Source organism: Siniperca chuatsi, linkage group LG6 (genome assembly GCF_020085105.1).
Source record: "Siniperca chuatsi isolate FFG_IHB_CAS linkage group LG6, ASM2008510v1, whole genome shotgun sequence".
Classification (NCBI taxonomy): Eukaryota; Metazoa; Chordata; class Actinopteri; order Centrarchiformes; family Sinipercidae; genus Siniperca; species Siniperca chuatsi.
In genome coordinates, this window is record NC_058047.1 from 31990562 (window position 1) to 32004324 (window position 13763).

Below are 13763 nucleotides of genomic sequence, written 5' to 3' on the forward strand. Positions count from 1 at the left end.
GACAGAGTGACTAACACCCTGAACAGTGACAGTACTGAAGCCGAAGTTATTTTCTTTCCAGATGAAGAATCACTCTTGGAGAGCATCAGGATTTCATCTTCACAGGCGGTTACATTTTGAAAGGTTCTGAACCGAAAACAACAAAATACCCCACCGTGCCAAGAATGGAGAGAAGCTGAGGTCCAAAATATATTATTCAACTCATAATTACCGGACCTGGATTTATTGTCATGCACTTGCATCATTTTAATATATATATATAAGTTGACATGGTCAATACAATTGGTAGCCTTTCATGCCTGTGGTACTGTAACTGTACAGTTTTGTTAGCATTAAGCCCTCTATTATAAAAAAGACTTGCTTCCTTGCAGTTTCATGTACGTGTTGTCTCTTGAAGAAGTGTCCTACTTCTGTTTTGTGCTATAAAGCAATGTCCCTTTGTGCTGTGAGGCAAATCATCAAATACCCTTCCAAACTAAATATGGTGTTACATGAAGTGAAAGGCTGGTGGATGCTGCCAGGATCCTACTGAGCTGCCATTTCAACTCCCTAGAAAAATGCAGCATCAGTCATTTGTTCAAATGCCTATAAACAACATATTTATGTTTACCTGACAAAGATCTCACGCGGCCAAATGAACCATGACTCTTGCCTTCAGGAACAAAGGTGCAACCAGCATGACACTGTGATAGAGCCACAAAACTTGGTAGGGAGGAGATGGATGGATGGGCCAACAGGTGTGTGACTGACACAGGAGACTGCAGTACGCTTCCTGTTGCAAAGCTGGTTTCTTTTAACCTCGACTACAATCGCTCCCTAACCTTAACAAAGTGTCAGTTTAACACGAACCATGACCTCTCCCTAACAGCAGCAGCAGCAGATCAGAAAACAGTTCTGAATCTGATTTGGGACGGTTTTGGAAAGCATTGACAAATGACAAAGATGCTTATGCGAGTTGTTTTGACCGCCCATTACAAAAAACATATTCATTTTGAAGGACTTGTCCATTTCGTCGAGGTTGAAGGTGGATGTAAGCTGCACAACAGCAGTTTTGGGCAGACAAGTATTGGTCTATTTTTGTGGCCTGCATGAAGTCAGCGGAGTGTGGGAATGCCCCGTCTGGAGCACTAATGAGCTGCTGCTCTTCAGCCAGTGTGTCGGGAAAGTGAGGAAATGGCTACTTATGAGAACAAACTATACCTTTCCAATCAATAACTATAGGCCTATGTTTTAAATTAGGGAGTGATACAGTATATCTTAATCTTTGTATCATCATTTTTATTATTTGTATCTTTTCCTTAACGTTATGTCATGGATTGACCATTGCTTTGGAGCAGCAATACATCCCATCTGCTATCTGCCTACTATACTTTACCACAGACAAAATGACTGGTTAGCTTTGGGGATAGAATTTAAATAGAAACTTGGCTGTATATAGCAGTGAAATAACTGAGCTGTTTCAAATATTCAAGGTTATTTTACATAGATTAACACGGAGGCCAGGCAATGTGAAGTCAACTGAAGGGAGTACAATCGAAGTCAACAGCTAAAACATCAGTCCAGTGACAGAATGGATAAAAACAGAATCCTTGCCTCTTTGGCAGTGTGATGGTGGAAACGCACTGAGCGGACACCATGGCACTATGACTCTGGACAAACACAGACACAAACTTTGAGCCGACGCTGTACCATAGTTGTGTCTCTGGAAAAGCGAACCATTAAACATGCTAAACCATTTGCGACAGCAACACCCTGATGGGTCTATCGCAGGAATTGAGCCGTGCTATAGTGTTCCTCCAGTATTGCCAACTATTTTGAATGGAAAGTCACTAAACCGGCTCGAAAGGTCACTACATGTTGCTGGTTTGTGTGTTTGTGACCTCATATATACAACCTTTATTTAATCTGGTAAATCCCATCAAGATTAAGATCTCGTTTTCCTCGGAGACCTGAGTACATATCAAATAATACAAGATACTGAAAAACAATAATAATAAAAATAAAACATTATTCAAAACAGAACCTAAAGTACAATCATAAATGAATAATACATTGTTTTTATATATGTTCCTAAATGTCCCAAGGGTACCATACTGTGGACTTACAGTGTGTTCCCGGAGCTAGGAGCAGCGAAACTGAAAGCGGCCTTTTTAGTAGTTTTCATCAATCATGAAATCCAACAGTCTGGAATTTCTGATTAGCAGACTGTGTTGCTATGGATGCTGTTCTGATCTGGGATCTATGGGAGTGACTTCCCGCACACGATCATGGGAAAATGGTGGATCATTTGGTTTTGAGTCACAACACCCGCGAAATGACTCATTTCACAATCAGAATTTGATCCATTCGGTCCAATAACTTTGGAAAGTCTAGAAGAGCCGCACGATTACATTATTTTATCTCATTCAAGTTAGCGGAGGGCTAAACAGGAAGTTAGCCGGCTTGGCCAGCGGAAGTCTCTGGTGTGCTTACTCTGTGGTTGCTGGGGCCAGGGGGGGATTCACCAAGATCTGGGTGACTGGTCACATGGTGGTCTTCAGTTAGTGACTCATACAAACTGGAGTCAGTAAAAAGAGTCAAACCTCCCTTCTGTACTCTGCCAGAGATTGTTTATGAGGTAAAAGAAGCATCACTCTAACGCCACGCTTCACGTCAGATTCAGGAGTCGCATTATCCCTGTATGACTTTTATTCATATTATAATCAATAATTTAAGCTGATCAACTTAATGGTTTTGAACCAGGATCTTCAGTATTTGGACCAAGTAGCTCGTGAAAAAGAAGGTAGGCCGAGGATCGGGATCAGGGCCACAAAGCTCGATCAGGAAATCCCTAGTCTAAAGCGTCTTCTCCAGAAGTTTTCTTGGGGTTGAAGGCGAAAAGTGCTTCAGCAACTACTCTTCAAGGGAGAGAAGTTAAGGTCTGCCCAAAAAGTCCCTAGATTTGTCCCTAGGCGTATTTAAAAAAAAAAAAAAAAAGGAGTCTAAACTTGTCTTAATGGACAATTTTCATTTTAGATTTTGTAGTAACTATTACTGACATAGACACTTCATTGTTTTTATTGACCATATGCCAACATTTGATCACTTTAATTTTTAAATTCTAAGTAAGAATTGTGGCCAATGAGACACGTATTGTCTACAATTTTCAAAATAAATGACAAAAATGTTCTCTGCTGTACCAAGAACGTACGGAACCTCAAAACTGAGGCACACACCGAACCATGGCTTCTGTGTTCCTTACCTGGAGGTGTAGGTAAGAAACGGCAGGAGGAAAACTACACAAAATGCTCCCAGTGAGAAGCATCTAGACACTGAAAGACATGCAACAGTCACCTCAAATATGTACATTTTATATTCCCAGCCAACCGGGCCTCAGTTCAGCTTTATTATACAGAGAGGAGTGAAAGACTGAGAGGGAGAGACAGAGGAAGAGCAATCAATCAGCTGAACTCTGGGAAATGTGTGTGAAATGGCTGCCATCACAGTGTGCTTCTGATCGACAACAGCGGTTCAGTAAACAGAATTATCATAGTCAAGATCAAAATGAACTGCAATGAAATTGTAATTAAAAACACACCATGTTCCTTCATCGCCACGAACACACACGCTGGAGTTTATTCTGACTCAGCCACACACACACCGTCCTGCTGCCCGAGGGCTAGAGCCGTGTGTCGGCAAGAATCTGACCATCCGATACCAATCACGATACGATTCAATATACTGCCATACTGTGAGCAAGGCCATACAATGCAATTTCTAAAAAAATCTAATTTTAGGAAAAAAATGCAATGCAATAAAGGAAAAAATAAGATTTTTATCCCTGCCTAGTATAAAATCTAAATTTCAAAGGCAATATCACCATTATAACCAAGATCCCATAGATAATAATGCAACTGAATGTCTTCTCATACTCCTTGATTACAACTGTAACTGTAAATTTGATGAAAATACACTAAAATACAACATTAATGATACAATTTATAAAGATATACTCAGGCAGTCTCCATTTTTTGGCCACTGTTTACTGAGAGTTTGAATATTGATCAATATTCATATATGACTGAAGAGCTCCATGCTATACAGGCAGATACATGGAGAATAAAGGGCCCTACAGTCACGTGTGAGGTATCACCAGATTCGTTTCAGTCAGAGTGCAATGGTATAAGGCTCATTGCTATCAATACTACAGACCGCGTGTTCGCATGGAAGGCTGCGGTAACGCCGACTGCAACGCAAATGAATACAGCCTGGCTGGAATGGATCCAAATGGCCCCCAGACATTGGAGTAGTAGTACACAACTGTTGAATACAAAAACAGCAAAGGTAAGACAGAAATCGTAGTTGAAAATGTACGAACGGAAGTTTGTTTTGAGTTTGTCGTTCCGTGACAGGAGTTATACTGCGGGAATCTGTGGAGTCTCGGTATTCATTTGAGGTGTTGTTTGTGTGGATAGCGTGAAATGAAAGATATGAGCGCTGTGACTGCGGGCATACAGCGTGTGCAGACAGAGAATGCTTTTTGCTACACGCTCAGTCAGTTGCTTGGTGTTTGACTTGTGTTTCGTTCAGGTAAAAATGGTTAGCATGAGCTTTTAGCCGAGCTTTGTTCCATTAAATGGGTGTGCAGCATGAATATGTTGCTACGTGGTTAGCATGCCCTTATATGGTGTTTGTTGGAAGATGTGCCAGTACCAGGGGCGCTCGGGTTTAAGATGAATCGATACACTATCACAAAAGATAATATTACTACTAAGGGCCCTATTTTCGTAGCGATGCTAAGACCGTGAAATTGGCTTTGCCATGAGCAAACTAAATACAATTAAATCGCTATCAAAAAGTAACATCTAATGTGGTTAAAGTCAGCAAAGAAGTCTACATTGATCTCGAAATGAATATGAGTGATACAGAGCTGCTTCATACTGTATGAAAAGGTCATGAAATCTGCAGCATTTGATTGGAGAAGTGTTGAGTCATCACGCACTGCGTTTACCTTCATTAGATCTCATGAACACGACACCAGGCTGCGACAGAATAACCACACGACACCAGGCCGCTCCGTTCTAACTCACAGCCTCCTTTCCAACTTAAAAGAAAATCAGTGATTCATGTTTTATTCTTGCATTACGCTGCAAACACTGCTGTATCACATTTTAAGATATAACGTACAGTATCATTGAAAACATGAAATACAGTAGAATTATGAAATTGCGTCATAAACTGCTTCACCAAATCCTTCTTTTTTCCATCATCACTGTACTAATGAACTGTTACAGCCCCACCCGCCTGTGGCTGCAGAGCTGTGGTGCTGCCATCCAGACAACAATCAGCACGTCTACATGCACTGCAGTTCCCAGGTTACGTGGGTAATCGGAGAATCCAAGTGTACACGCAGCCGGTCAGTAATCAGACTGAATCCTGGCTCACATGCTCTAACTGTGTCGAAGACACTGCGTCTGTCCGGAATTCTTTTGCTACATTTTCGGTGTGTCTGTATCAGAGCGGTTTCTGTAAGCAAAACATCCACCACGGACGAGCAGACAGAGCAAAGAGCACCAGCTACACACACTTCATCGACACATAACCAAAGGGAGGGGACGTCACACTCTAACTCTACAGTTTGCCTGACCGGTGATCTTTAAAATTCAGTGGAATCAACCATCTGGCACCAAACACGTCGACAGTAAGAAATCCCACAGTAATTACATCACACAAATGTTATAGTAACATGTACTTAGAGCAGATTACCACTCTAATAATTTGGCAATGGGCTTGGCAATGCAGACAGACATTTTGTTGGAAATCAAACACTTAAATTGCTGTTCACATCTTCACAGCATCTATCAGGGACCAACGTCGGCGGTCAGAAAAGTCCCAGTCCTAACTTAAAACTGTCTGCAGTATCTGAGGCACTGATGGTATGCAGCAGGGCTTCTCAAACATTCTTGCACCGTGGACCCAAAAGTAGACACACAGTGTGCCCAAGACTGGCACTTACTAGGATTTTATTCAAAGTTATCCCCATATTGGTAAAGGTGTCCTTTAGACTACTTTTAGTGCCAGACTGTAGAAATATCTACACTTTACACGAGAAGATTACAGTGACATACGTTACAGTAGTCATTCTTAATTATTTCTCTTCAGTAAATACAGTGAAATTAAACTCTAATGTTACAGGGAAGCCCCGGAGATCCCAAAAAAGACATCCAAGAACATCCACACTTTCAATCTTACGGACCCCTGGAACCTCCTCAAAGAGCTCCGGAAGCCCGAACAGTAGCCCTGGAACACTCTTAAGACTCTTCTTCAATCCCCACAAAACCCCACAGAACAGGCAGCTTAGTGTTGTATCCACACGGCAGAGCACACTGTTTACCTGGGAGTTGACGGTCTGGCCCATGGGAATGCGGGAACACTCCAGTGCATACTGCTTCACACAGAAGTAACACCCCTGGCAGAAGGAGAAGGCCCATGGTTATTTATAAAAAAGACATTATTAATGTGTGGCTGACCAGTCGATAAAGCCATCCGTGCCGAGACTGGTACAGTGAATATTGGGAGTAAATGGTAAATGGACTGGACTTGTATAGCGCCTTTCTAGTCTCCCGACCACTCAAAGCGCTTCACACTACATGTCCCATTCACCCCATTCACACACCAATGGCAGAGGCTGCCACGCAAGGAGCCATCTGCTCATCCGACAGACGTCGAGTCGAGTAAGTTTACTTTACTGTTCATCGGGGTAGCTGCAGGTTTCAGAGAGACACGATCAGTTAAGACCTTTTAAAGGAACATTCTGCCTAATTCAGCCACTGAAATCCATCCACAAGCACAACACAACATTATACCAGATGGGTTTATTTCCCACTCACTGTGACTGACTCCAGGAAACTAATTGCGATGTTTGCCTGGACAAAATAAGGCCTCAATGGCAGACAATGCATATGGGGTCAAACTTACTGTACTGTGACAACATGGAAATGTACTCACATATTATTCTTGCTTCCATTAATATCTTCTGGTGAAAGTAAACCTTTTGCATAATTTGACTTGTCTTGTCTCAGCTTGTGAAAGCAGTTTTATTATGTCTTCTATGGAGGAGCTTTGTCGAGTCTGAGAAAATGACTTCAGTGACATCTCTCGATTATCTCAGCTCGGGAACTTTAAATTGTTAACAGAAACTCTGGGGGCGAGGAGCTTGAAAGGTGTGGGTGTTTACCAGACAGGCAGGTCTAGTGAAAGACGCTACCGAGTTGCAGTATGGGAAGTGTTTAGTCCAGCCCGAATGCCATGCCACTCACGGTCCCGCTAGGATGAAACCTAACAACTTTGGTGAGCCCCAGACTTTTCATCTAGGGACACCATGAGGTTGGAATTTCTGGTTCAGACCCAAACATCTCAGCAGCAGCTGGACGGACTGTGATGAAATGTGCTTCATCGTTCATGCTCCCCTCAGGAAGAACTGTAATAACTCTTTCCATCTAGCGCCACCATCAGGTCGACATGTGAACGTGTCCGACACTTTGGTTTCTGACCAAAAAACCTGCAGAGCTGCTGGCGCTCCCATCAGCCTCAGCTGCGCTCTGTGTTCACTGCTAATCAGCTAATGTTAGCATGCTAACACGCTAAGCTAAGACGGTGAACATTATAGCCGCTAAACATCAGCATGTTATCTTTGCTACTGTTAGCACGCTGACATTTAGCTCAAAACACTGACTGTGTGCGAGTACAGCCTCACATCATGGCTGCAGACTCTTGCGTGTTCAAACTATTCGCAACTTCCTTAAACTGATATCCTGAATTGCAGGGATCCACAGTTTTGTGCATGAAAATCACTAAAAGAGACTTGAAACTTGTCTGAGGATTGTAATCCATCACAGTGACAACATTTGATCTCTTAATATTCGCTCTGTTACTGTCACACGGTGCAATACTTGTAACCATTTTTTAAACTCTTGACCATTTTGAAAGGATGTTTGAAGTCTGTGAAAGTTGATTTTCATACTGTCACACACTGACACTAATGGCTGTCTGAAAGGAAGTCATTGTAAAAATCTCTGATATTCTCCAGAAAACCGGTGCCATTAGAAGTTCACATATATGAAGTGTACCAAATGTGCTAAAACATTAAAAGGGACGAACAGATGTATAGCATTGTGATGTTACCAAATATGTTAGAGAGTACAGTGAGTCTCACCTGAAAAGCCAGTTCCATCAACACGACCCCCCCTGGTAGCGCCCTCTGGAGGTGATATGCGGTGGTGCCAGATGCTGTAGTCTGCAAAGTTCATTTACAAAACAATCTTACAATCACAGTTTGTCTAATATAGGTGTTAAAAACAGCTGTATTGGCCATGCTGCAGATGCTGCGGACATTTTGTGCTGTTATTTAGTTTCTTTAAAGAGTAATTAAACCCTCAACCACCTCTTTTCTTCTTCTTCCTTTATTTATTTATTTTTTTTTAAATCAATACTCCTTTTCAGTCCGGTACTTTATTGCTACTCATATTGGTTCTTTTTTATTGCTGTGCAAAAAATAATAATAATTTAGAATTGGATTAGAATTTATTAATATTTTTCTATCACAAAATATTGCGTTTGCTGCAGCAACAGCAATGTTTACAACAGCAAAGTCAATATATAACCTTAATACTATCTAATATCTAAATAAAAGAACTAATATTCCTGAAAAGAATGAAGAACAGCGAAATCAGTCACTCTCACTCTATTCATCCTGTCCTCTGTGGGGGGGGGGGGCTGCCATCTCTGGCTAATTAGGCTCAACAGTTAGGCTACAGAGGAGAGGATGCATGTGTGATCATAAATGACATCAAAAACCACATTTTCCACTCCGCTAATTTCACTCGCTGGTTTCTGCAAGTACCAATAAAAGAACAGGCCTTAAAATATGTCCAGGTTCTTACAAATTTGGAACCAGTTCCAATTTGTAAGAACCTGGTTTGAGGGGCACCCTATCTGTGAGTTGTTGAAGCTGTTATCTGTATGCCACAAAGGAAAATAGCTTCTAACCCAAGCCACCTCTCACTGATGTTAGCAGCAGTGAAAAGGTCACCACTCCCTGACCAGAAAATACACCGTGCTTCTTGAACGCCCTGCAGGGGATTGAGCACTGCCGTCTTTATCATTATTACAACACCACACGCATTCTATCAGCAATATTGTCTTGGGAAGCAGAAATCCAGTTTACTGGGAAAAATAAGTAATACAAATATATACAGTGAATAGCACTGTACCAGTTTCCAATGCATGAGGTCAAAGACTGGAGAAACACCTTCTCGGTCTCTGCTGCCCAGCTTCTGTCCGTACGGTCTGCCTCACCACAACTCAAACCATATCCCTGTGGCAGCCCTTCAGTCAGAGTGTCTGACTGCCTGTGGAGAGGGCCAGCTGTGCTTCACGGCTGTCATCTTTGGTATTTGGTGGTAGATATCCCTTTGCAGACTGGGGACTGTGCATGTAGTAACAGTGTTTAACTTCTGTTACTACTAATTCCAGCTTCGAAAACTATATTCATGTGTAGGTATCAAGAAGGGAATTTCTGAACATAGAAATTAGAAATAAAACACTACAAGGAATGAAGGGAATAATGTTGCACTGCTTTGGGGGAACAGCTGGACACATGGACTTAGTTTTAATGAGACACTTGGCAATGTATAGGAGTCATTGTTACAATAGCACAGCCTGACTCAAGAGTGTGTGTGTGTGTGTGTGTTTGGAGAATAGAATTTCTGCATTCCTGAGGTGAACACTAACCTTCGGGCTGTCCTCGCTCTTCTGCTTTACATAAGAAAAAGACATCCTGCCTTCTGATGACATAGAGCTCAGCATGGCAGCTCGAGCCCGGGCGATGCTGTAAGAGATGGGGGGTGAGGTGGGGTGGCGGAGGACACGGGTCGGTTAGGGTCTGCTTAAACCAGAGAGGTTTGGGCCCAAGGGCTGATGGACCACCATCAGCGCATAGCCAACCCATTACACATAATTCAGAGAGAGTCACATGGTCTAAGCCTAGAAAGTGACAGGCAGGCAGCACAGGCACCTGCAGTGCTGGGGGGTCAGAGCTCAGACGCTGATCACAACACATGACAACTAATGGATGGATGCTGCTCACAAAGGAGGAAGACGGGATACTAAGGGACTGGTAGAGAGGCAGAAATGGAATGATACATTTTTAAGTTTGACACCAATAAATGAGCAGATACATGTGGAAAAACACTCTGTGATGCTGTGTAACACATTTACTAATGGAATGGTCAGGCAGTTCATATATTTCAGACAGCAAACCAAAAGCTTGGGCTGTTGTTTGAATAACACAAAATTGGATGAAAACAGTGTAATATTTAAAAATGAGTTAAATTTCATGTACTTTATGGCTGCGTCCTGCTTTACAGTGTATTTCAGGATGGTTTCACATGCATTCGAGCCTACTTTGATCAAGGGGAAAGCCTCTTTTCATTCAACGACAACTGAAGGCAAAAAATTGCATTCTTGCAGATACAGACCTGCGAGCTGGAGACTGAGGCCGGACCTGGACCAGAATGAAGCCCATGCTCTGCAGGTACTGCACGTACTGCTGGAGGAAGGTGCTAGAAATCTCAAGCAGCCAGGGTTCTTCCTTCAGCCGGCTGGGCAGCATGTCTACCGACTCAGTGCTGTAGCTTCGGTCCCGACCTGACGCCGTGGAGTCGCTGGAGCGATGCCGTTTCTGGCACACATATAATTTCATAAACATTTACAGAACAGTGCATATCACGTAAAGACACAAATAAGACTCTCTCAAGTATGCAGACCTGATTTTGTGTACCACTGTTTTGAGGAGGAGATCAGGCGTGCTGAATCTGTGTCCCGTTTTAAACACACTTGTATAAAGCTGCTTTTAATTCTTGATTCAGAGGCTTTTACTTCTGTTCTATTTTGGTTTTTACTTATTTACTATTTGTTTGTTTGTTCATTTTTATTGTTTTTTACATTCATATTTGTAAGTGCCGCTGTCATACTTGCTTTGCTAACTGAAACTTTATCTCTTTCCCCATGTCTTTCACTGCTTTGCTCTGTTTTATGTATGTACAGTTCTTTGTAACTGTTTCTGAAAGGTGGCTAATAGCCACAAGGTTAAGCTTGAAAAACATTAGCGTCCTCTCTGTGATTCATGAATATGACCCTGGGAGCTCTGCTCTTGGGGCAACAGCCCATGGAAACGTCTCTCAAAGTAAAGTGGCCAAAGGTAAGCCCGGACTAAGAACGATTCCCCGCTGTGTTGCAGATTTCCCCACAGAACCTGAAGGTCACCTGTTGTCTTGGAGTACCTGACCTGTAGTGGCTGAAATATCCTGGGCTCGAGGCCCTGAGATATCCTGGGCTCGAGGCCCTGAGATATCCTGGGCTCGAGGCCCTGAGATATCCTGGGCTCGAGGCCCTGAGATATCCTGGGCTCGAGGCTGGCTCACTTTTCACGTTTTCACTAGAGCTTAAAGGCAAAGCTCTTGGTTTACCAGTAAATCTACATTCTAACCCTCATCTATAGTCATGGCTGGAGCAAAGCACGCCTGGGCCACTCTACAGTCTGGACCCAGATGAGCAGCAGAAAATGGATGGATGGATGAGTTCGTTAGAATGACTTTCGTTGTTAACTTCATGAAGACAATATTGTCAGGTACATTTTTACCTGACGACACCCCTACTATTGGATTTTATAAATGTTTTTAAGGGACAATGGCACATTTACAGTGATGCTGATCAATGTGGAGTCTTAGCCAAAAGGCTGATTTCCAAATATTGTCCATTGGCCAGATGTTAAATTAGCCATTAAAACAACAATAAAGAATATCAAATGTCAAAAAGGGTGCTGCAACAAAGCAGAGGCTAAATGCACAACTGTCTCAACTTTTAATATAGTTTGTGTTGCTTGTGAATCGTGGTTTGTAAGGAGTATATTAATATATGCTCCTGAATGAGTACTGAATCATAAAATCACTATCTATAGACACCAGTTAAGACCTCCTCTTCCTGTAACTTTCCTTTGAGTCAGACGGCAAACATACCTTCACTGGAGGCTGAACGATCTGTTCCTCTTGGATCTGCTTGCGGAAGATGGGGTCAAAGAGGAGAGGGGTGGCACAGTAGTGGACCAGCCTGGACGACTGCTTCAGGGTCTCCAAATCTGTCCCCTGTTGAGACATCCATGGTTATTATCACTTAAGGATAAGATGGTGACACTGCAGAGGCTAAACTTTGAGACACAAGACCACAACAACTTTGCGTTCAAGAATAAAGTCTACAGTGCTCCATGGCGTAGCTCAACGTAGTCAGACTCCACAGTGTTCACAGGCAGCTGCTAAAAGCAAAGATGGACACTAATCGCATTTTCACACCTGAAAGTCTGAACCAAGAATTGCATTTTTGTTACATGGTATACATTTGATCTTAGTTTTGGTTTCACATTGCAATTATGCAAGCGCACTAAAGAACTATACACGGCAAACCTACGTCCTGTCGCCATCACCTGCGTGAGCTGCGTCTCCCCAGACTTGCCATTGATTGGTTTGTAGACGGGCGTGTGTCTGACGTCGGCCGGTTGTCAATTCAGCGGGTAGCCTTGTATCGCAGTTTGAATGATTCTGACGATAGCCTGTCAGAACTTCCTGTAATTGGTCCGAACGTCCAAAACATCCAAAAACTGTTTTCACACTAGAAACGAACCGAACCATGGTTCAGTTGCATCCAGGCCGAGAACGCCTCTTTTCGTCAGACCAAGGTTCGGCTGTTAGGTCCGAACCGTGGTCCGGGGGAGGTTTCACACCTGTAATTTTGGGTCGGATCAAACTGAGAAGTCAGAAAGTCCGGACCAAACAAGGTAGGTGTGAAATGGCCATATGTGTAGTAAATACAGGGCTTGACATTCAGATCCAAACCTGACAATGATGCAGTCAGATCACATCTGAATCACATCTTAACAATAGTTAATTTAGTTCATCTACTGGCATGAAAATCTGCCTAAAAACAAAATGCCAGTGGAAATGGCTGTGGGCCCTGCTGGACCCGGTCAGGCTGCAGACCTCCTGTTGGATGTGTTTGAGTAAGAGTGCTCTGTGGGTGTCTGTTAAAATATCAAATTTGTAAATTTAATGCCACCATGTACCCTCTCTTGAGATGTCACTGTGGCAGACAGAAACCTTTTTAATTAGCCCGGATATTCCCCAGTTTGAATTAAGGCAATACTAAATGATTTCCCTGAGGAACGAATTGTATTTGTAGTTTCTCAAAGCCATAAAGTAGTGAGAGGCACAATTCCCCCAGGTTTTTTCAAGTCCAATTAGCTATATTTGATATTAGGCCACTTTCACAGTACAGAATTTAATATTCAATTCTGACTTACTGGTCAGATCCAATTTGCTGTTAGAGTGTCCACATTATGTTTCTTAATGTAACCAATATCTAATACCATTTTGAACTTGTCACCTGTCTGAACTAACTCCATGAGCAAAAGTACCACACCAGATTTCACAACCTTGACGCTCATGCATGAGCACACAATTGTAATTGAGCCTGCACTTCATAATCACATGGTGCTGTCATGTACAATAAGTACAAAGGCTCATACCTGGCTTGATGCATAAAATATTTAAAAAGTTTAGTGTTTAACATCCAAATTAACCTCTTTAAAAGCAGTGCTTCAAACACAGGCTGGGTCGGGGGTTTGTTACCTTATTTGGGATGGCATCTGGTTGAATCCTCACTCAACCTTGACA

General features: G+C 42.5%; 1 protein-coding gene across 13 annotated transcripts in view; it reads right to left on the reverse strand.

Annotated features, from left to right (window-relative positions):
• szt2 (SZT2 subunit of KICSTOR complex) overlaps positions 1-13763 on the reverse strand; it is a 154746-nt gene that overhangs the window by 25469 nt on the left and 115514 nt on the right. For all 13 annotated transcript variants that reach the window (XM_044198544.1, XM_044198540.1, XM_044198549.1 and 10 more), the window contains 5 exons: positions 12057-12182; positions 10518-10720; positions 9772-9868; positions 8195-8275; positions 6374-6448 (listed from right to left, as the gene is read on the reverse strand). In XM_044198544.1, the coding sequence (XP_044054479.1) occupies positions 6374-6448; positions 8195-8275; positions 9772-9868; positions 10518-10720; positions 12057-12182 (582 nt within the window). The remainder of the gene's footprint in view (positions 1-6373; positions 6449-8194; positions 8276-9771; positions 9869-10517; positions 10721-12056; positions 12183-13763) is intronic.